This window comes from Macaca nemestrina, chromosome 4, assembly GCF_043159975.1.
Source record: "Macaca nemestrina isolate mMacNem1 chromosome 4, mMacNem.hap1, whole genome shotgun sequence".
Lineage (NCBI taxonomy): Eukaryota > Metazoa > Chordata > Mammalia > Primates > Cercopithecidae > Macaca > Macaca nemestrina.
In genome coordinates, this window is record NC_092128.1 from 25,618,420 (window position 1) to 25,643,527 (window position 25,108).

Sequence of the window (25,108 nt, forward strand, 5' to 3'; positions counted from 1 at the left end):
CACAACCTAAACTGTGTTTTGAGTGACTTAAAAAAGTTAAAAACACCAATGAAAAGAAACAGACCCCCTGCCCACCGTCAAAAAAAAAAGCAAGAAGCTCCCTTTTCCAACAAGAGAAATTTTGGCCTCTCTCCAACATATATAAACATTTTAAATATTTGTTCAGCCACTGAATATCCAAGAGAAATTTATGAGAGAAAAACTGAATAATAAGTAACAATGAAGGAACAAAACAATATTGCTGTGCTCCTAAAACATACTTGCAGCAAACATTTACAACAGATATTTTGCATAGCAAATAGGCCACTACAGAATCAGTCCTTTCAGGTTCTTCCATTTCAGACTTGTTGTTCTTTCCCTCCTCTGAATTTCCCACTGCCGTAACAGCAATCTCAGTATCAAAATCAAAAGACTCTTTTTTTTTTACATATAATTTCACACTCCCCCACTCCCGCTTTGCTGTCAAGTGTCTGACCCTGGTTTGATAATCTCATTTCCTGAGAATCAAAAAGCTGGAAATTTAAGCTTCCTCGAGTGTTAATTGCGGCCCTGCTCCACTGCTAATCAAAAAATTGGATGTTTTGCATGAAAATGCTTCTCTAATTAATTCTCAGTCATAAATCGCCCTGGTTTTAATAACCCCTCCTTGATTGGATAGCCTTTGAAGAGACAGTGCAGCTAATCCGCTAAACCAGAAAAAACACACGCAGAGGAAATAATAAGTGGGCTTACAAGGTATGAACTAGATGATTGCATTAATACTGTCAAACCAAAAAAGTGAGTTTCCTTTCCAGGTCTTCCAGACCTCACCCTGTACCCCAATAAAATAAACCACGAAACTAGGAATCATGAACAAAGGCAACTGTCAAAGAGGTCATGCATCAGAAGTCAAATCTTTTCACCCTGCTTCCTCATAAAACAGCCATTCCCATCATTTTTAAAAAAAGAAGTTTCCCTTGACATTTTTTCCCCTAGAAACCAGAGATCCAGCAATGTCCACTTGTCACAATGTCTATTTTAATAAGACAAGGTTTGTGCTTCTCCCCTTCTCTCTGTTTCTGACTGACAATATATTATCACACATATCTCTAAGAGGTGCTGAACTGAATTTTCATTATCTAAAATGTCAAGATTCATTTTTGTCATCAGAGAACACAGCTGGTCTACACCAGCAGCCTTCTGATTAATTCAAATGGAACAAGTCACCTATACATAACTTCATTTTCCCTAGACTAGTCCTTGCATTCTGAAAGTTTTAATTTACAGCTTCTCAGTTTAAGATACCATTTGCTGCCATGGTGGCACTCAAAGAAAAACATAAAGTCTTAATTATCAGAGCTTTGCATTAGCCCTGTGATTACTAATAAAGCAACAATTGGGAATTTTTATCTTCAAAGCAGTACTTACTCAGAACTTACCCACAAACTTCCAGAAGATGCTGGAAATATGGATATATACAATAATGAGCATTTTATGAGTATTTTTAGTAAGCATTATTTTTAATGTGTAATTATATATATACATATATGTCATACACACACAAACATATACATACATGTATGGCTTTCCAGTTGACTCGTAAAATAGTTACATGTATTTTCTCTGTATTTAAAAACTTCATGGAGGTAGACACAAGTTATTCCAAAAGACATGACCTATAATAAGAGGTTTAGATGAATTCTCACAAGCGAAAAAGGATTTGAGGTTGATTCTAACTTGGATATAGAAGGCCTGAATCCACATTCGTGTGGCCTCCTACATCAATAAGATGTTCTATTAAAAATAAACCACCATAATGAGATACGACTACACACCCACCACAATGTCTAAAATTAAAAGAACGGACAATACCAAGTGCTGACACACATTGTTGCTGGGAACATAAAATAATACATTTATTTTAGAAAACTGGGAATTTCTTTAAAAGTTAAACATACACTAATCATATGACTTAAGAATCCCACTCTTACATGTTCCTCAGGGAATACTGTCCCACACAGACACCTGCACACAAATGTTCACAGCAGCATTATTCACAATAACTAAAAACTAGAAACAACCCAAACGTACATCAACAACTGCAGGGATAAGCAATAAATGGTATCTCCATACAATAGAGTACTACTCAGCAGTGAAAGGAACAACTACTGAAGAATGCAACACTGAGGATGAATGTCAACATCATCATGTGGAGTGAAAGAAGATGGTCACAAAATTGTCTATTCTATGATTCCAGTTACATCAAATTCTAGAAGTCAAAAGCTCATCTATTATGCCATAAAACATTTTAACAGTTACCAAGGGCTTGAAATCGAGGGAGAAACACTGAAAAGGACACAAAGAAACTTCTAGGTAATGAAAATGTTCGATATCTTAATAGTGGTATTATTTTCACAGGTGTATACATCCACCAAAACTTATCAAATTGTTCATTTTAAATAAATGTGGATTATATAGAAAATATCTCAATAAAGTGGAAAATACACAAGCCATTTCAAATGCAAGTTATTTTGCAAACTCTATATAACAAAACTATTATGTAACAACTTTGTCCTTCATTGGTTTTGTGACTTTGGTCAAGTTACTTAATCTCCATGAGCCATGTTTTTTTTCCTTAAGCTATAAAAGAAATGAAATAACAAGGCATATTAGTTCATTCTCACACTGCTATGAAGAAATACCTGAGACTGGGTAATTTACAAATAAAAGAGGTTTAACTGGCTCACAGTTCTGTAGGCTGTACAGGAAGCATAGTGGTTTCTGCTTCTGGGGAGGCCTCAGGAAATGTATAATTATGGCAGAAGGTAAAAGGGAAACAGAAGGTAAAGGCGCGTCTTACATGGCAGGAGCAAGAGAAAAATCTCAGGAGAACCCTGTCACAAGAACGGCACAGAGGTGATTGATGGTGCTAAACCTTACATGAGAACTCCGTCCCCGTGATCCAATCACCCCCATCACGCCCCACCTCCCACACTGGAGATGACAATTTGACATGAGATTTGACTGGGGACACATATCTAAACCGTATCAAAAGGCCTACTTGACAAAATGATTATGAGAACAAAATAATTATGTATATACCCTAAATAATTCCATCTCAGTCACTTCACGCTCTTCTCTCAAATAACATTAGTTTCTCTTAGCTTCCTTCTTAATATAATCTAATCTGTGATATATTCCTGTATATCTCCAAGTATTATCCGCTTATGGAAAAAACCTCTAAACTTGAAGGGAAAATACCTAAGCTACTGTCTCATTCAGGCATTTGTTTAATAATACTGAACTTCTTTTACTTTTAATAAGCATGATTATGTATTAGGTGCTTACTATACTAGTGATTGGTATATACTGACTTGGTCCCTGACTGCAAGGAACTTAAAATGAATGATAAATACACATTTCAAACAACAGCAAATAATTAAATAACTAAGTATGCCAATTGAATAATGTAAGTATGCCATGTGCTACAAAGAAGGAAGCTGACCTGGTCTGGGGTAATTTTTTTTTTTTTCCGAAAAGTTTCCCGAAGGAAATAATGGTTAAGAGAATAAAAGAAGAAGATATACTACCTGTAAAATGTTTCAGAATACTGATTGATACATGGTAAGTACTTAATAAGCATTATATAAAACTCTTATTATACAGAGAAGATTAGCTTAAAGATGGCATTAATTATCAAGAATATGGAAGGAAGCCAATTCCATGTACAGACAGCAGCATGCAAGGAGGCTCCAAGGCCTGAACAAGCACAGCATGTTCTGGGAAGTCCACAATGCTATGATTTTCAAAAGGGGCCAAGAAGCTGCTGCAGATAGTGGTGGCTAAATCATGCAGAACTTTATTAGGCATATTGAGGACATGGGGCTTAGTACTAAGTACATAAGAAATTATTAACCACCTTTAACTCACTGTAGTTCTGGTACAAAGAATGGTTTGGAGGGATAAGAGATAGAAGCAAGAACAACCAAGAGATGATGGCAGTTAGAACCTGTGTAGAAGCAAGGGACATTTTATGTTTGTTTGTTTGTTTTTGAGACGGAGTCTCGCTCTGTCACCTAGATTGGAGTGCAGTGGTATGATCTCAGCTCACTGCAAGCTCCACCTCCCAGGTTCACGCCACTCTCCTGCCTCAGCCTCCCGAGTAGCTGGGACTACAGGGGCCCACCACCACGCCCGGCTAATTTTTTGTATTATTAGTAGAGATGGCGTTTCACCATGTTAGCCAGGAGGGTTTTGATCTCCTGACCTCATGATCCACCCATCTCAGCCTCCCAAAGTGCTGGGATTACAGGCATGAGCCACTGTGCCTGGCCGCTAGGGACATTTAAAAAAGAAACAGTTTTGATTTGCATTTCTCTGATGGCCAGTGATGACGAGCATTTTTTCATGTGTCTGTTGGCTGTACACGTCTTCTTTTGAGAAATGTCTGTTCATATCCCTTGCCCACTTTTTGATGGGGTTGTTTATTTTTTTCTTGTAAATTTGTTTGAGTTCTTTAGGTTCTGGATATTAGCCCTTTGTCAGATGAGCAGATTGCAAAAATTTTCTCCCATTCTGTATGAGATACCATCTCACACCAGTTAGAATGGCAATCATTAAAAAGTCAGGAAACAACAGGTGCTGGAGAGGATGTGGAGAAATAGGAACACTTTTACACTGTTGGTGGGATTGTAAACTAGTTCAACCATTATGGAAAACAGTATGGCGATTTCTCAAAGATCTAGAACTAGAAGTACCATATGACCCAGCTATTCCATTACTGGGTATATACCCAAAGGATTATAAATAATGCTGCTATAAAGACACATGCACACGTATGTTCACTGCAGCACTGTTCACAATAGCAAAGACTTGGAATCAACCCAAATGTCCATCAGTGACAGACTGGATTAAGAAAATGTGGCACATATACACCATGGAATACTATGCAGCCATAAAAAAGGATGAGTTTGTGTCCTTTGTAGGGACATGGATGCAGCTGGAAACCATCATTCTCAGCAAACTATCGCAAGAACAGAAAACCAAACACCGCATGTTCTCACTCATAGGTGGGAACTGAACAATGAGATCACTTGGACTAGGGAAGGGGAACATGACACACCAGGGCCTATTATGGGGAGGGGGGCGGGGGGAGGGATTGCATTGGGAGTTATACCTGAAGTAAATGACGAGTTGATGGGTGCTGACAAGTTGATGGGTGCAGCACACCAACATGGCACAAGTATACATATGTAACAAACCTGCACGTTGTGCACATGTACCTAGAACTTAAAGTATAATAAAAATAAAGTAATTAATAAATTAAAAAAAAAAAGAAACAGTAAGTGGGTTTGTAAGGCACTTAGGAGGCAGCATCAGTAGGATCTGGTGACAGATTAACTGTCTAGGGTAAAGGAGGACGAGTCAAGGATGCCTTTCAGGTTTACCAACAGTGCCATTTAACAAAATTAGGTGCACTGAAAGAAAAGCAGGTTTGAGAGTGGTAGGGAGAAGGAAGAATCATGAGTTTCATTTGGGTATGTTCAGTGCCGGGTGCTCATAAGACAGCCCAGGAAGGTAACATGATAATCTGTGCTGCCTTCCTCAGGGGCTATCATCACAATGATGTCTTTACTGTATCTATAACTACAAACATTTTCAAAATGGGTATCTCATACTATAAAGCCCACAGTAACAGAGAAAACCTGTAAGACTTCCATCCTTTCCCAAAGCCCCTTTCAGCTTCCAAATTAAATAAAAGCCATAGAGAACTGGAGGGGCAAGGAGATATTTCAAGGCTGACAGATGTGTCTTCCTCATTAGTATAGCGGTATCCCTGCCTGTCACGTGGGAGACCGGGGCTTGATTCCATGACAGGGAGGCAAAGGTGTTACTTTGGCCAGGGCGTGGTGGCTCACCCCTGTAATCTCAACACTTTGGGAGGCTGAGGTGGGTGGATCACGAGGTCAGGGGTTTGAGACCAGCCTGGCCAGCATGGTGAAACGCCATATCTACTAAAAATACAAAAGTTAGTCAGGCTTGTTGGCAGGCATCTGTAGTCCCAGCTACTCAGGAGGCTGAGGCAGAAGAATTGCTTGAACCTGGGAGGCAGAGGTTGCAGTGAGTGAGCCGCAATCAGAACCACTGCACTCCAGTCTGGGCGACAGAGCAAGACTCCGTCTCAAAAAGAAAAAAAAAAAAGACTGACAGACAGTTGGAGTAAATTTAGGGTAGGGTAGGGTAGGGTATTTTCCTTTCTTACAACAAGAGAGCTAGTCTAGCAACTTTCATCCATCAGTCTTACGAACTACATGGGAGTCTCAAAGGGACAATTTCACAAATTTAGCAGCTTAGAAAAACAAAAATTGACGATCTCACAATTTCTGTGGGTCAGAAGTCCAGGCATGGGTTAGCTGAGTCCTGTGTTTAGGGTTTTACTATGCTGAAATCAAGGTGTCAGGCAGGGTCACAATCTTATCCAAGGCTTAGGGCCCTCCTCCTAGCTCATTCTGATTGTTGGGAGAATTCTGTTCCTTTCGGTTATAGGATGGGGCCCCTATTTTTCTGTTGGCTGTTAGACAGATGACCCCAGGTCCTTACAACATGGCCTAATCTATTCACAAGAATTACTACTTTGAGGCTAACAGAAGAGCACCTTCTGCTGCTTTTTGTCTCTTGTAAGGGTTCAAATGAATGTGTGAGGCCAAAGCAGGGTAATCTCCCTTTTGATTCACTCAAATTTAAATTATTAGGGATTTTAATCACACTTGCAAAATCCATTCAGTGTTGCCATATAAAAAAACTAACCCTGAGAGTGACAGTCCATCAGAATCATGGATACCACCCACACTAAGGGGAAAAATTATAAATACATGGGCATGGGTCTGGTCACTGGGGTCATTCTAGAATTCTGCCTACTACCAGTGGGAATATCAGTAATAAAGATGCAATAAAAAGACCATTCCAACTAGAAAACCATTGACCAAAAAATTACAAAAAGTTGAAAGAGAGGAGATATCTTTATCTTCCACCTTGAAGGTGCTAAGAAATATGGTAGGTGATTTCTAGTAAGAAAGGCCACTAAAGAATTCTGGGCAGAAACTGTATGAACATGATCAGGACTTCTTCTAGAAAGAATACAAGATCACTGAACTATGAAAAACTATACTGGCTGGGTGCAGTGGCTCAAGCCTGTAACCCCAGTGCTTTGGGAAGTTGAGGCAGGAAGACTATTTGAGGTCAGGAGCTTGAGACCAGCCTCAGCAAAAAGGTGAGACCTTGTCTCAACAAAAAAGTTAAAAAACTGGCCAGGTGTGATGGCACATGCAGTGGTGCACACCTGTGGCCCTAGCTACTTGGGAGGCTAAGGCAGGAGTATCACCTGATGTCCAGGAGGTCAAGGCTGCAGTGAGCTATGATCACACTGGTGCACTGCACTCCAGCCTGGGGGACAAGCAAGACTCCATCTCAAAAAAAACCACCACCAACAACAAAAAAGCTGTACTGTAAATCAGTAAACTGGCAGACAGTCTGAATAGCAAATAATCAAATCCAGAAATTCCTGCCAGTATGGGGGCAGGGGAAGGGTGCAGAAGTAAGGAAAGCTTAGACTCTTTTATTTTGTCTTTAAAAAAAAAAAAAAAAGTATACTCTTAAAAAAAAAAAAAAAGAAGGTATACTACACACTCAAGAGGATGGTAAAAATTTGAGCCCATAAAAATACATTAGTGAGAATGTAGAGCAACTGACAATGTCATACAATTTCTTATCAATTTCTATAAAGGTAAAATGCTTGTATCTCCTAAAGCCAAACACATGCCGATGTCATGAACCAACAATTCCATTCCTAGGTATATTCCCATGAGAAATTAGTGCATTTGTAACACAACTGTTCATAGGATAATTATCTATAGTAGCCCCAAAGTGGAAACAATGAAAGTCCATTAAAAGATGAATGAATGAATTGTCCTATAGTCATAGAATAAAATACTATGCAATAATAAAAACTGATATGCAAATCAGGAAGAATGAATGTGCCAGACATTTTGTTGAGTTACAGAAGCCAGACACACAAAACACAGTATGATTCTATTTATTTAGAGTTAAAGAACAGGCAAAACTAAGAGATAGAGTTAGAAATCAGAATAGTGTTGACCCTCAGGGAGTGGTAAGAAGTATGGGAAATCTTCTGGGTGGTAGTTATATGGGAATATATGTGTGCAAGAATTCAGCTGTACATCTAAGATGAGTGCATGTTACACACTTCACTGCAGGTACATTCACCTCAATAATAAGTGAAATCTAATCAAAGTATAATAATAATATTAATAAATAAACTAAGGTTTAAAAAAGGGAGAAAGAACAGAAAAGATTCAGTATACAGGCATCTAAAACTCCAGTGTTAGAGACACAAATTTTTTTTTTTTTTGAAGACAGAGTTTCACTTTTGTCACCCAGGCTGGAGTGCAATGGCGTGATCTCAGCTCACTGCAATCTCCACTTCCCAGCCACAAGCGATTCTCCTGCCTCAGCCTCCCAAGTAGCTGGGATTACAGGTATGTGCCACTATACCCAGCTAATTTTGTATTCACCATATTGGCTAGGTCAGTCTCGAACTCCTGACCTTGTGTGATCCACCCACCTCGGGCTCCCAATGTTCTGGGATTACAGGCGTGAGCCACCATGCCACACTCAATTTTCTTTAATATAAAGTATATTATTATTACTTCTAAAAGTATTTATAGGAACTACAAATTTCAAAGTGTAAAATGCAACAAATATGGCTAATAACTAAACAGAAACCAACTAAAATAGATAGAAAAGTAGCAGTTACTTAAAAAGAGTTAATTATTCCTCTTGGGCATTATAATTGCCAAAAAAATGTCCTGGAAGTGACAGTAAAAAGAAGACCATACTGAGTATCATTTGGGGATGACAAAGGATTTCAATTGGTTAGAATAAGTTAGACCAAATTCTGTATCTATTTTAAGGCAACTGCATCTATTGTGTTAGGGGAAACACCATAATTTAGGAATGACAGTCAACCACTCAATTTACATGTTAAAGAATTCTTATGGAAAAAGTTCCTGTCTTGAGGAATTTTAAAAAATGATTCACGACATATCTAAATGGATATGGAGTTAATGGTTCTCAATAACAGTCCTGTAATCTAGAAATGGTAGATAATCATAAATGAGTGAATGATTCATCCCACCAATAGCCTTGTTTTTAAGTCCTCTTTCAGCAGACATGCTGTGGGGAATGATACCCATAAACAATTCATTGCTTGCTTTCCAAGCCAAGTCAAAAATTTCCCTTTCAGATCAGCTGTAACTTTTTTTTTTCAAACTTTGTTTCTGTGATGGTTACCTTTATATGTCAATTTGACTGGGCTAAGGGAAGCCCACAGAGCTAGTAAAGCATTATTTCTGAGTGTGTCTATAAGGGTACTTCTGGAAGAGGTCAGCTTTCCAATCTGTAGACTTGAAGAAAGAAGCTCTCCCTCACCAATGTATTGCCCAATCCGTTAAAGGATTACAACTGCATTTTTATTTTTGTTTTCACAAGCGGCAAGAAAGTGATGTCAAGCTGGAGGCAAGAGGAAGGCAAAACAATAATGTACATAAAACAATGCCAAATTTTCAGCTGCCATTAATTCATATATAGAAGGGCTGTCCTTTCCATTTTAACTTCTTTACTAGCCATATTCCTATCGTCCTAAATTATTTGTGTAGTAAAATTTTGAGTTCGTGCCTCTGCAGATCAAATGGTTTTGAAGAAAAATGGCCACGTTCATTATGGCCATTAATATTTATCTCTGGGGTGGATATAGGCCGGAAAGACGAATTCACTAAAGGTCACCAAGTGTGGCCCTCTTAGTTAGAGGTATATGTGAATCACACCTACGTTCTCAAAATGGATATCACTTAACATTACAAGATTGGGACAATCTCTGAGGTAAACACATTTTCTCAACACTCTAGAAAGACTTCTGTCAGAGAAGAAAACAGGAAAAACGGGGGTGGGGGGAGGAGTTTCTAGAGACCCTTGTAGGAGATACTACTAGAACTTACTTGTCCATTAACAGGCTTATTGGTGCATTAATTTAAAAAAAAAATTTACTGAGTGCCTCCTATGTGTGAAGAATGATGCCAGGTGCTACAGATTATGGGTAAAATAAGAGTTGCTAACATTTATCAGTACTTAACATGTGCCAGGCACAGTTTTTTGTTTTGTTTTGCTTCGAGACGGAGTGTCGCTTTGTCACCCAGGCTGGAGTGCAGTGGTGCGATCTTGGCTCACTGCAACCTCTGCCTCCTGGGTTCACGTAATTCTCCTGCCTCAGCCTCCTGAGTAGCTGGGACTAGAGGTGTGTGCAACCATGTCCAGCTAATTTTTGTATTTTTAGTAGAGCCAGGACTTCACCATGTTGGCCAGGCTGGTCTCAAACTCCTGACCTCAGGTGATCCACCTACCTTGGCCTCCCAAAGTGCTGGGATTACAGGCATGAGCCACTGTGCCAGGCCCCAGGCACAGTTTTAAACATTTTTCATGTGTTAACTCATTTCATCATCACTATGGCCCTATGAGGTTAGGTATATTATATTCACAGTTTAAGAAAATGAAAGTGACACACAGAAGGAGTTAATGTGCCCAAGTCACCTAGGTAGTAAGTCACATTCCACAGACCACACTCTGAACCTTAACTAGTCCCCAGACTCTGCCCTGAGGAACAGACAGTGGGCAAGTGACTGAGAATCCAAGAACCTAGAGCTTTGGAGATAAATGAGATTCAAAACAAAACAAAACAAAAAAATCATTTACCTTCTTCCCTTTGCAACTGAGAAAACTGGTTAAGTGACTTGCACAAAGTCAGAGCAAGTTATCAACAAACATCTCTAGTAGTTTGATTTTAAATAAAAATACAGGGTACATCAAGGAATAAAAATTAAAGAATTCATATTCGTAAGAGACTAGAGTGGGCACTAAAACTAATATATCAATGAAAGCCTAGAAAAAAAGAGAAAGTAGTATTTGCAATTAAAAAATAAAAAGAGGAAAAGGGATGGAAGAAAACCGTAACTCCATTACTCTGAACTTGGGAAGAGTAATGGTTATGAGTAATCACACACTGCTGAAAGCCTTACACTTGAAGGAAAAATAGAAGATTAGACTATGTAATAAAATTATATTAGGCTAGATTAGACAGATCTAAACACAACTAAAAGCATATACAATGAAACGCTATCTTTACCCCTAACGCTCCATAAAAACTACTCCTCTTTTTATATTTCCTATCTTAATAAATAACATCATTACCTACCCAAGACACCAAAACACATCCCTCCTGCTGAAACACCACACAGAATGAGTCACCACGTCCAACTGATTTTACCTCCAAAATAGGTTCTGGGTCACTTCCCACCTCACCTCAATATTCTTCTATAAGCTCTCACCTGAAATGACACCACAACTTGCCTCTGTGTGCACTCTCATTCCACTCAATTCATTCTCCACACAGTCATCAGAAAACATTTTCCAAACTGCACGTTTCATTATGCGACTCTCCTACTTTAAACCCTTGGAGGACTCCTTATCACCCACAGGACAAAAACGGAACCTTCCTGCTATGGTATACCAGGTCTTTTGAGATCTGCCTACCAGTCTTCCCTGTCTATATTCAATCTTCCCCATACACTTGATGCTTAACCACAACAAATTATTTCCAGTTCCATGAAATTCTCACACATCGGTGTGTTCATTCACATCTTCTCCCTACTTGCAGCGAGTTCTCCCTTCCCTTGTTCAGTGTCAACTCATCTTACCAGTTCCGCGTAAGGATTCCACCTTTGTAATACTTCCTATGACTTCCCTTGAAAATGTTGAGTGTTTTCTCTTCTGTACTCCCCAAAGTACTTCTAATATTCACTGAAGCTGTGACTGTTTGCATGTCTTATCTTCTACAGCATCTAGAACTCCTCTAAAACTCTCTCTAGTACACAGAAAATGTTCCAGGAACAGGCCCCAGAATATAGTTGGCCTAGAAATGTTGACTGTACACCATAACCTCCAGTGTGTCAACTGATATGACAGCCCTAAGAACTAACCAGCATTAACTTCATTACACAGATGAATAACCTAGAGCTCAGAAAAGTAAAGTGCCTTGCCTAGAAAAGCTAGGATGAGTAATAGGTGATCATTCAGCTAAACCATAACACTCCCCAAGCTACTCAAAGCCCAAACCGAGCTGCACCAATATTCCACAGATGAACATCACTAACCAACTGAACAGGGATATGTAAATGAGTTAGCTGGTGCTGAAATCAGACATTAATGTGCAAACAAACAGGGACTTATTTGAGCTAAGTGGGCATGAATATGCAAATTACTGGCTGCAATTCAGTAGATGTCATCACAATTCTAGGAATGAACATCCTATATTATGACTATTACAATATTCATGTCGCATTCATACATACTATCATATATTACCGTAATATGGGCTTCTCCAGTTTAAAATTGTGGGGAAGCCAGAAGTAACTTAATGCATGTTTTCATCCACACCAAAATGACAAGCTGGAAATCAGATGTGAGCACACAGAGCTCTGCAATCTCTATATAGAACCAGGCAGCCATCATGATCGCTTGCAGTTCAAGCTGAACATTCTATTTTTAACTCAAGGTAGTTTAGAAATAGGTTGTGCTGGGAGCTCTACCAATATGTCCAGCCTCAGCTACCATGCACAGTCTAATATAATACGCTATAGTAAGTGCATTTAACACAAAGTTATTAATGCACTATATCACCAGTACACCATTGGTTCTTATCAATTCTTAATCTCTTATTAGGATGAACAATGGCCAAAGCCATTCACCATAGCTTTGATGTACTTTCATCTCTGACTCCTGAAAGTAACAAATTACAATCAGTAAAAATCTGTATACATAAACTGAGTTCCTTAATTAGTAGAAAAATATCCGATTCATGTTGTGAAATTCTGATGAGAGAAGAGCCTATACTCTCACACTTTCATACACTCACCTGTACTGTGCCTGGTGCCTGAAATGCCTGCCTCAATTTCTTTACCTGGAAAACTTCTCTTCATCTGTTATAACCAAGTTTAAGCTTTAAATATTTATAGATGCCTCCCTGCCTTTCCCAGAACTTCTATATGCATCCCAGTTGTCCATATACATACACACAGCTCCGTGATAGTGTGCATCACAGAGCTGTGATCACTCGTGTTCCTGCTGAATTAACTGAGATATAAGTAGGGCTGCATGTAACATGAATCAAAACACTAGTGAATTAACAAGTCAGACAACTACTCCTCTCCCATGCAGAAGTCTGGGATGATGTGGTGACTCTGGTCCAGGAAGTTCTTGAGGTATGGCACTGCACAGTATCAGAAACCCAGGCTCCCTCTGTCTTGTTGCTGTAGCTTCCCTTCAGTGCTGCCTCACCTGCATGGTGGAGGAGGACTTACCACATTCCATTCATATTCATACCTTCACACACATGCTGGGCTGGGAGAGAAAGACAGCCCCTTTCTTCCCATTAAGAGCATGACCCAAAGTTACACACATTACTTTCAATCACATCCTATTAGTCAGAATTAAATTACACGTCCATGTTGGCTGCAAGGAAAGTTAGAAATGTTCCTATTTTGGGTGGCTCTGTGACTAGCAAAATATCAGGGACTCTATGATTTGGAGGAAAGGGAGAACAAATGCTGGGAGGCAGGTGACCATCTGAGTGACACATTTATAGTCCCTTTCTTTTCTTTTGGCCTTCAAAGACAGTCCTGTTCATTATTTTATTCTGAGGGCCTAGTGAAGTATCCAGCACAAGTAAACATACAATAAATCTACACAGGATTAATAAATAAACAGAAAGTCATTTAACACAGAAAACAAAAGTATAATCGCTGCTGACTCCAATTAATATTGGGTGTCTGCCATCCCAGATGGAGGATGATGGAGGGAACAGGTAAGTTGGGAGGAAACTCTTCTAACCACAAAGATGTCTCCTCATGAATGACTTAAGGTACAGTACTAGTTCAGGGGTAGTTGATAGCTTTGGCACGTACCAGGAGTTGCGACGGAAGTGCTGCTGTCCAGAAAACCCCACATTTGGCCTGGATTTCTAAATGGGAACATAAAACTACATACATGGTTTTGTCTCTAAAGCTTTAAGAGACTTCTTTAAAAACTGTTTATATCTGCACATTTTATGAAATGTATAAGCACATATGACATTTGTAGTTTTTAAAAGAATAAAACAACAATATTTCTATAACAGCTTAAGAAACAGAACATTACTAGTATCTTCGAATCCCCACAAGCTCCTCTCTTTGGTTACATCCCTTCTCCATCCTCTCCAGAGGTGATCTCTTCCTTGAGTTTTATATTTATGCCCTTACCTTCTTCACTTTTTTATCACACAGGATATATTCCTATGAAACAGGTTATTCAGTCCTGTCTGCTTCTGACCTTCATACAAATGACATTAGATTTTACATATATTAAATATATTAGATATTATATACTAGATTCATATATATATTACATATTAAGTTTACATGTGTAAGATATGAGATTTATATATTATATATGAGACTTTATAGAGATTTTATATATATTACATTATAAATGTTTACATATTTTTATATATAATCTAATTTCTAATATATAATCTAATATTTTCTTATATGACTACTTTTGAGATTCAACCAACTCAATGTATAGCATAGTTCATTTCATTTTCATTGCTACATAGTATTCTACTTTGTGGCTCTAGGACAACTTACATATCCATCCTTCTTTCTATGGGTATTTGAGCTGTTTCTCAGTTTTTGCTACTAAAATAATGTTGTTATGAATAGGTTTGTCTTTCACATTTGAGTTATCAACCTATTGAAAATTTATTTCCGGCCAGGCACAGTGGCTCACGCCTGTAATCCCAGCACTTTGGGAGGCCGAGGCGGGAGGCTCATGAGGTCAGGAGATCGAGAACATCCTGGCTAACACAGTGAAATTCCATCTCTACTAAAAATACAAAAAATTAGCTGGGCGTGGTGGTGGACGCCTGTAGTCCCAGCTATTCAGGAGGCTGAGGTAGGAGGATGGCGAGAACCTAGGAGGTGGAACTTGCAGTGAGCCAAGATAGCGCCACTGTACTCCAGCCTGGACGACAGAGAGAGACTCCGTCTCAAAAAACAAACAAACAAACAAACAAAACAAAACAAAACAAAACAAAACAACAGAAAATTCATTTCCCTAAATGATATGAGGTACAAATCCGATTTCTTTTTTTTTTTTTTTTCCTGTATGCATGATCAATTGTCTCACCATTCTTTATTGGCTGGTCTGTTCTCTTCCTAAACTTTATAACGTCATTTCGCCCTCATATAATATTTCCATAAGTCTGCTTCTGAGTCTTCAGTGTTTTCAATAGTACTCTGGGTGCCCACACAGAGGAAGGAAAAAGAAAAATATGAAGTGGGGGCTGGGGCAGATGGGGCTCTGAATCCTCAACCCCACTTTGTTAAACTATCTCCACTTCTACCTGTTGTCTACCTTGAACTGTGAAATAAGATGAAACAGAAGAAGAGTTCTATAACCAAAAATGAATTTAAAAAGCACTAGACTATGAGTTCTAAAGCACTGTCTAACACTAAAATCTATTGTTTGATTTTCCAGATATCACACTATCTGCAACTTTACATAAATTTCCTCTGAAATTTGGTAATTAATAGCTCCCTTCAGAAAGGAAAATTTCTATTAATACTATTAGTATTCTTAAAAGGATCCAAACTTCATTTTCAAATATAAAATTATCTCACGAATTGTGTTTATTGGGACAATAATAAATTCATTATTTAGCATTTTCACCCGTTTCTAATAATTACTTTCTTTACTATATGCCATAAATGTTTGTGGTCTTCTCTGTACTTTAACAAGGCTTAACTCATAATGAGTGGTATTACATAAACTATTAGAATTGCTAAAAATATACCTTCTTGTGGGCCTAAAAAAGGTCTAATAAGATGAGCAAAGCTGTTATTTCTACCTTATTAAAAAACTAATGTGAATCAAATAATTAAAAATATGAGATATAAGTTAACTTTTAAATTTCCCTGTTGCATCGTTTCAGAAGTTTTTGTTCTGAAAACAAAAACTTTTTACACAAATTTAGTGTTTTTTTGTTTGTTTGTTTGTTTGTTTGTTTTGAGACGGAGTCTCACTCTGTCGCCCAGGCTGGAGCACAGTGGCACGATCTCGGCTCACTGCAACCTCCACCTCCCAGGTTCAAGCAATTCTCCTATCTCAGCCTCCCGACTAGCTAGGACTACAGGTACACACCACCAAGCCCAGCTAATTTTTCTATTTTTAGTAGAGACAGGGTTTCACCATATTGGTCAGGCTGGTCACAAACTACTGACCTCAGGTGATCCACCTGCCTTGGCCTCCCAAAGAGATGGGATTGCAGGAGCGAGCCACCATCCCCCGGCCGTAAATTTGGCTTTTTAAAAAAACCTTATAATTGAAGTATAATACAAATATAGAGAAATGCATTTGTTCAACTTTTAAAACTCAAATACATTATATTTCATTTACCAGCATTCCCTCTTTTCTCACATCTGTATGAATGAATAGAATCCTTTTAGAAATAAGGTTAGATGTCATCAACTAGTTCTGTGTGATGACCAAGTATCATTATCTCAAGAGTGAGGTTCTTAGGCTTTACTAAGCAATGGGCTTTGTGATTGTTATTTTGTACTCTCAAAGATCCATGTTATCGTAAATTCCAGACTCTTCCACATGGTTCAGCTACCCATGGTTTGTCTACTGGCTAGACAAAATAATGCATGGATCAGATTTATTCAGAAAACAAATCTAATTTGTATAAACTAAATTCATAACTAAAGAATATTTTTAAATAAAATAAATTTCTACATCATATCAATTAAGGCTAAAAAGTAATACACTTGATAACAATCTTGGCATAAGAATAATTTTATTTCCTAAATGATTTGAAAAAATGCAATCTGTTCATGACCTGAGGAAAGTATATTTATTAGTTACAACGTCTTAGGGATAGAGAAAGAAATTAGCATTTGTAAAAATTCTATTATAACTTTATTATAAGACAAATCATACATATAAGTAAGTCAAGGTCATTCTTCTAAAAAGCAAGAATATAAATCTACGAAGAAAAGGGGAATCAATTTTTAAACACTATTTTAGAGGCTAAGACAGAAAAGATAACTATGAAAGATTAAAAGTTATTTTGCGATAATTATATGTAATTTTCAGAAGAAAAAATGTACTTTTTTTTCATGTTGCCTGCATATTGTTACATAGTTATTATTAACGAAGTCATTAAGCAAATTCTAGAAGGCTACAAAGAATTTTCTAATCAAACTTCAGGGTATAAAGTTTTGAAAGTGCTTCTTATATTTAAGGCTGCAGAACAAATATACGTCATGAGCGTAATATTGCTATACAAAATAACGCACCTCACTTCAATCAAAATGACCCCAAAAATGTGTGCGAAAGTGAACTATTGCCTTAAACGCTCCATTATAGAACAGCTTGCTATATAAGAGACTCCTATTATAAATCCTTTTAGTAAAAATGGATAATCGGCCGGGCGCGGTGGCTCAAGCCTGTAATCCCAGCACTTTGGGAGGCCGAGGCGGGTGGATCACGAGGTCAGGAGATCGAGACTATCCTGGCTAACATGGTGAAACCCCGTCTCTACTAAAAAATACAAAAAACTAGCCGGGCGTGGTGGCGGGCGCCTGTAGTCTCAGCTACTTGGGAGGCTGAGGCGGGAGAATGGCGTGAACCCGGGAGGCGGAGCTTGCAGTGAGCCGAGATCACGCCACTGCACTCCAGCCTGGGAGACACAGCGAGACTCCGTCTCAAAAAAAAAAAAAAAAAAAAAGGATAATCAACTCAGAGTGAATCTATCTCAAATACTATCTCAAACCTTTTCTTAAGGCAAGACACCCCCGAACAGATTAATTACATACAATATCATTAAGCATTCACAATCCTAGTCACCAACAACCCATTAGAGAGAAAAACTCAGAAAATTCAAGTCAGGTCAGTATAAGAGCTCAGTTTTTCCTTATGCTAGTATGTCCATATTTACTATGTAATACAAATTATCTTAAAGAAGTGAAGTCTCAAGTGGTTGGAGATTTACAGAACATTTTAATGTCAGGGCTATAGAAAGGTCACTCATTAAACTAATGGAAATAAAAATGGCACTCTAAAGGTAATATCATTGAATAAAAACAGAAATATTAAGCAGTCCCGAGATAGAAAAGAAAATATAATGGAAATTGAGTATATATTTCTATTTGAATCAATGGCAATTAATATACTCTTACTCATTCATGAGCTTTAATATCCTTAAAAATGAGAAAAGATAAATCACAGGACTCCCAGTCTGTTTATTTAAACAGCCACTAGGTTTCTCAAATAAGTAGGCTTGTACCTACAAATAAGGAGATATTAAAGACAGAATCATATGTGTTCATCATATATGTCTTTAAGTGCCTAATTCAAGCCAAGCATTATCCTAGGTACTGAAATGTACCCGTGAATAAGGCTTGCATTCTGGGTCAAGGGAAGTGAAGGAAGTTAAGAAATTAATAAGACATGTACATATTAAGAAAAGTATAATGAGAAAAATGTTTTAAATATTGTGATAAAGAATTATAATGTGGAGAGACAGGATGCTAGAAAAGGTCAGAAAATAATGAGAAAAGGGCAGAAGACACAGATATGGAGGTCAGCTGTGCTCAGGCATCAAGTGAAGCTTGGTCTTGGCTGAGATCATCTGGGGAAAGTCTACAAAGTGAGCACAGAAGAAATCCCAGGACCAAATCATGAGATACTCCAACAGGCTTTTGACAAGACTCAGAAAGAACATGAGGATAAGAAAAAAAAAAAAAACAGCAGAAAGATCAGGTGAAATGAATGCCAGAAAAAGCTAATACTAAGTCTGCCAAGTAGAGACCACTGGTGACTCGGAGAAGAGCTAACTCAGTGGACTGCAGTTGAAGAGAAAATGGGAAGTAAAGAAGTAGATGGAGCACTCTTAACTCCATGATGATAACTTTTTAATTTTTATTTATTTATTTACTGACTTATTTATTTAATTACTTATTGTGAGATGGAGTCTCACTCTGTCACCCAGGTTGGAGTGCAGTGGTGTGATCTCAGCTCACTGCAACCTCCACTTTCCAGGTTCAGGCAATTCTCCTGCCTCAGCCTCCCAAGTAGCTGGGGTTACAGGCATCTGACACCTCACCAGGCTAATTTTCTTATTTTTAGTAGAGACAGGGTTTCACCATTTTGGCCATGCTGGTCTCGAACTCCTGACCTCAAGTGATCTGCCCACCTGGGCCTCCCAAAGTGCTGGGATTACAGGTATAAGACACTGTGTCTGGCCCAAGATGATTTTTTAAAACACCACTTTATCATTTAAATCAACATTGCTAATCTAATGTTTCTAATGTAGAAATTTTTAATATTAATAATTTAATATTTAAGTTAATAGTCACAACATTCCCCTAAAGTAGTCAGGACTGATAACAGTTCTAATTTTTTCCCATGAGAAATCTGAGGCAGAATGTCACTGATAAACCCGTGACCTTATTTTGGTCATGACTGGCAGTCTTTAGATTGTTTTTTGTTTTTTGTGTTTAACCCTCACCAGATAATGTGTTCATCAATTAGCTATTCCCCTGAAGAATTATACATTAAACCTGAGAAGCTATATTCAAATTAAATGTTCATTAAAACTTGTATCTTTCTTCACTCCCAACACTGCTGTCTAAGTACAATGAAACGGCAGAGGCTAAAACCACAGGAAGCCCATGATTAACACTGACACATCCACAAGTTCGATTTCCACCTGGTATCTCACACATTTTGAAGCAGCACCCGCATCTCTGCAGCCCAACTGCCAACAGCAGACTATATAATGAACCATCTGTACCATAACAGTTAGAGCCTATTGAGATGGGTTGATAACACCAAAGAAATCTCATTTTTTTAATCCTTTTATCCCCTTGGGTGTTGTTAGACTGAGTAACATTTCTAATTGTATGATAAATTGAAAATGTTGGCAGGAACTTAACTTTTGTAAAATTTGAGCTTTTTAATGTTACTTTGTCTTTCTGGTGGATTTCTTTGCCGCTCCCCTGCGATGGAAGGAACAGTTGACCTATGAACCGAAACTACTGGGAAGCAAACCTGCCGCTATATGGTGTTAACAGAAGAAACAAAAATCTTCCCCTAGTCTCTTATGGTTTCACTGAATTATTCAATTATGATGCCTTTTCAGGGATAAGTTGAAATGCAAATCTCATTGTGGTCCTTGGACCAGTCAGATTAATGGAATAATTGAAAAAGGACAGTAGTTTTTAATGGAAGACAGGTATGATTTTCTTCTTTTTTTCCTGTTGAAATGTTAAAAGCATTCATCAGAGAAACTTTCCCTCCTGAATAAATCATCATCAGACTTTTAAAAAAACTGGTCCACTGATTCATTCTCTCACCAAGTGTGTAATATGTCAGTTCACCTAAAGTATTTTTAATGGTTATTAGGAACATAATGTGCTTGCTAACTATTACTTTTTTTCTATTGTAACCAGAAATATTCCTTGCTGAAAACTGGTAAGTTCAATTGATTTGTGCTTGAAAGCCCATATTTCAATTAAATTTTTGAAGGATGGGAAAATTCCTAGTTAGATTATAGTGATTTCTCCATTAACCATCCTCACAGAGTAAAATTTCTCTGTCACTTAGATTTTAAAATGTTTTTCAATTACATACAGTAGTTTTGTCCTGGGCCAGAGAGCTCAAGGGCAATATTTCTACTTAATAAAGCTTATAACTGCAAAGGACAAAACCATAGATGTATACCCTCTACTTTGCCTTCAACTTAAAGACTAATGGAAAACTATAAAGCTGAAAGTGGCTCCTTTCAGGCCCTTCCTGCCTCTCCATGGTGCTCTCTATCCTATTTTAGATCCTAACTGTCCTCATTCATTCTGTCACTAAGTCAACCAGTATTTATCAAACATTTCTTGTACCAGGTGCTGTGCAAAGCACAGGAAATAAAATAGTATTTTACCCTTGGAGCTTATAGTTTTGTGGCAAACTCAAACAAGAGAGCATTGTTCCACAATGCAGTATGGAAAGTACTCAGCAGAACATCATTAAAGATGTGGCAGTAACACACAGCAGGGGCCACAACCCCAGAATGTGTGTGTATTTGTGACAGGCTGAGAGAGGAGGGACAAGCAGGGAAGCCCATCTGAATGAGTGACACCTAAATTTAACTTGGAAAGCTCAGGAGGGCTTAGCCATATACAGATGACAGAAAGGACAAACAGAATGTGTGTGAAAACTCTGAAGTCACACCACAGTACTAGAAATAGAGGAGAAGAAGAAAGGCATAGCATCCAGTGTATGTCAGACACCTTTTGAAACACTTCCTAGCTTAACTCACCTAATTTTCATGACCACCTCATGAAGTTGGGAGTGTTACTTTTATTCCCATTTAGAGAAAAGGAAAAAGAGGCACAGAGACCATGGAACTTGCCGGAGGTTACAAAGAGAGTGCTGGGGAGCCAGGTTCCTAAACGGAAGCGACCTGGGCCCAGAGCCACCTACTCTGCACTGCCACCCTACACTGTCTCTCAAGAGAGCGTGGACCACTGGGGCGGGGCTGAAAAGCCTTCCCATGGCTGCCACACAGAGTGCTCTCCATTCTCACTCACACAAGCAGAAAGAATCTGCCACCAGTGTTGTGCCCTTGTTGACTAATTATGCTTGAGTGTGAGTGAGCGATGAGAGGTCCTTGGTCCCTGTGTAACCACAGGGACATGTTCTGCCTGTTCATCTGGAAGGGTCAAATGGAAGGCTGCACTGTGCTGCAGGATGTCGACACTGGAAGAAGGTGGGCATGTGTGGGGACAAGAACACACAGAACTCTACTTTCCACTCAATTTAGCTGGGACCTTATAACTGCTCTAACAGATAATGTTTATCAATTTTTAAGAAAGAAAATAATCAGGACTCAACCTAAAAAAGAAGAAAGGAGACGCTTTGTCACCATCAAATAAATGTATGTGTATTAGAAGACAGGTGGAGAGAAAATATGGAGGCAAATGTAAACTGTTCCTTAAGGCAACTCTGAAGAGAAATTAAAATTAGGACACCGTGAATGTGAAGATACACTAACCTTAGATAAGCTGCTAAGGGCAGTTCAAGCACAATCCTACCTCCTGCAAGAATGTATGTTCTGTTATCATCATTTCCTTTCACTGTCGGCAGCCTAGCCTCTTCTCCTGGGAGGCAGCAGCCTGCCAGAGCATGGGTCACCCTCCTCCTTCACTCCTTTCTGTCCTTTCACTTGTTCCAGGTCTAATGACTGTCTGTACTCCTCTTCATCAAGACTCTCGACATGCACGTTGCACGTCTTCCAGAATGCATGACAACCCTTTCATATTAAATAAAATGTTGGTAGGCTAATCTCCTCTTCCTAATACCCTAAACATACTTCTAGGCTTGTACTTCTGGTGACCACATATATGGGCTGTAGAACTATCACTGTGATGTAACTATGAGAGAGTACAGCAGCATCTCTGAAAAAACTTAGAGGTTATTCTATTAATAACAAAGGTGAAGTTAGGAATGACAAGGCAATAGTCTTTAAATCAAGAAAGGTTCAGTGGTTACTTCATAGTCTTGTGGTATAGAATAATGAGTCTTAAAAACTAAATATTTAATTACACAGGCCAGTCACTGCAAAATGCTAATGTATCAAAGACAGTAAAAGTATTTGTTCCCATCCCTCATGGAGAAAAGCCCAGAGTTATAAAACAATTTGTGTAATCACTCCTTTCTTGTAATTTCTCTAGCAATTTATCCATACCACACACTCAGTTGTTAGTATTTACTTCCTGATATTGTTATTGACGTGTGTGTGTATGTATTTATGCACACACACATATGTATACTTTACTTTCATAACTAGATCTTTAGGCTTTATATTTCTTTGTACCCAACTTCTATTACTTCCAACACCTAAGATGTCTTACACTTAGCAGGCCCTCACCAAATTTTTTTTTTTTTTTGAACCGTGGTCTCATTTTATCACCCAGGTTGAAGTGCCGTGGCATGATCTCAGCTCACTGCAACCTCTGCCTCTCAGGCTCAAGCAATCTCACCTCAGCCTGCTGAGTAGCTGGGAATACGCACATGCCACCATGCCCAACTAATTTTTGTATCTTTTTATAGAAACAGGGCTTCACCATGTCATCCAGGCTGGTCTTGAACTCCTGGACTCAAGTGATCTGCCCACCTCAGTCTCCCAAAGTGCTGGGATTACAGGTGTTAGTCACCACACCTGACCTCTAAATCTTTCGTAACTCATTACATTTACTATGATCAGCATCTTTTTGTCACAGAAGGAAATGTTATCAGTCTAATATATTTATTTATATTGCATTTATTTTCTAAATATTTTCTTCCTCAGCTTACAACTCTTTGGTAACCACACATGGGTATCAAAGATCCTGTGTATCACAGTTATGTCGATTATAACATACTATTTAGAGGAATCTTTTTCCCTTTCAATAATGACAGTGGTTGCGTTTTCCCTTTCCCAAATCTCAGGTACTCCTGTAATATTCTAGAAGGTGTCAAAAACAGCAATTAGAAGTAACAGTGGCAGTCGCAGAAGACCAGCATTCTCCTAGACTCTGACTGGACTCGGGTCTTCTGTTTAAGCAAGACAAGCCTGGCCTCATCTCTTTTTGCTTTGAATTCCCACTTGAACAGTCGCAGATTTATGAGTCCTATGGCCACAGTAATGTTTTACCTGCTTGGCAGCAGATGCTGGGAAATTATAGACGAAACAAATTATTAAGTCATTAAATGTTTGTTATCTTGAAAGGATCTTGTGAATTCAGGAAACAAACTCACACGCAATAAAGGAGATATTCCTCCAGAAAATTAATTTTTCCAGAGAAAAATCAATCACCCACCTTGCAGTTCTCCACTCCGACTATAGAGTTCCCTTCTCTGTTCTCGCAGATAGGCGCTCATACTGATGGCATGGGAGGACGATTCGAACCTGCAGAGAAACATAGGGGAAACAGACAAGCAAGTATAAAATGAGTAAGGGCTGACCAGCTCTGTATTCCACAAGTATTCTACTCTGGTCTGTGTGGTGCTCCCCGACGTTCTGTGATGAAGACACTTTGGCTATACCATGACAGGGCCAGGGCCAGCTGCCACAGACCTTGATTTATGAATGATATTCCTGGCTAAGGCTCCATTACAACCGTATTTGGATCTTTTGCTAATTCTCCATTTCAACTCGTACAACTCTGATCTGCCCCAACTTCCTTTTGCTTTCAGACCCCCATCTGCCTTTGCCAGGATCCTTATACATACAGCAATGAGAGCATCCTATGAAGTCATTCTAATTACGTTACCATCCAGCTCAAAAGTCACCAGTGACTGCCATCTGCCAACACAGACACACTGGCTCCTCAGAGCAGAACTCGTGCCTAACTCCCATAGGTAGAGGACTAGACAAAGGACATACTAGAAATGTGGCTGAAAAATGGCACCAGAAAAGCAAGGCAGCTATGGTCTCTCCCTAAATGGCCTAAAAAACAGTTTCTTCTCTAAATGGCTTCTAGTTTTTTGACCTGCTGCCTACCATATAAAATACTCTCAAAAATACCAAGCTACGCAATATTGTTCACACCTACCCAGGAACTATTTCAGAGGTTAGAAACACTGGTGAAGGAAGGAGAACGAGAGACTCATGACAAAGAACAGGTTTCTAAAACCTAAAATAATAACTATAAAAAGAAATAACAAAAACAAATCAGTCTTAAGAGAAACGTGCAAGTAAGAAAAAAACATAAAATTATGACATATCAAACAGTAAATCCTTTGATGTGCTAAGAGATTCCATTTCAAACTGAGATTTCAAAGGCAGGATAACAACCTGCCAGACGGAGGAATCCTTCTATGAATGACTGCCACTAAGGGGTAAGCAGCAACATAGTACAAGCAACAG

General features: G+C 38.6%; 1 protein-coding gene across 3 annotated transcripts in view; it reads right to left on the reverse strand.

The window, feature by feature from the left end:
- Positions 1 to 25,108, reverse strand: part of LOC105471359 (exocyst complex component 4) — an 822,236-nt gene that overhangs the window by 567,187 nt on the left and 229,941 nt on the right. For all 3 annotated transcript variants that reach the window (XM_011723811.2, XM_011723812.2, XM_011723813.3), the window contains exon 9: positions 24,060 to 24,148. In XM_011723811.2, coding sequence (XP_011722113.2) covers positions 24,060 to 24,148 — 89 coding nt within the window. The remainder of the gene's footprint in view (positions 1 to 24,059; positions 24,149 to 25,108) is intronic.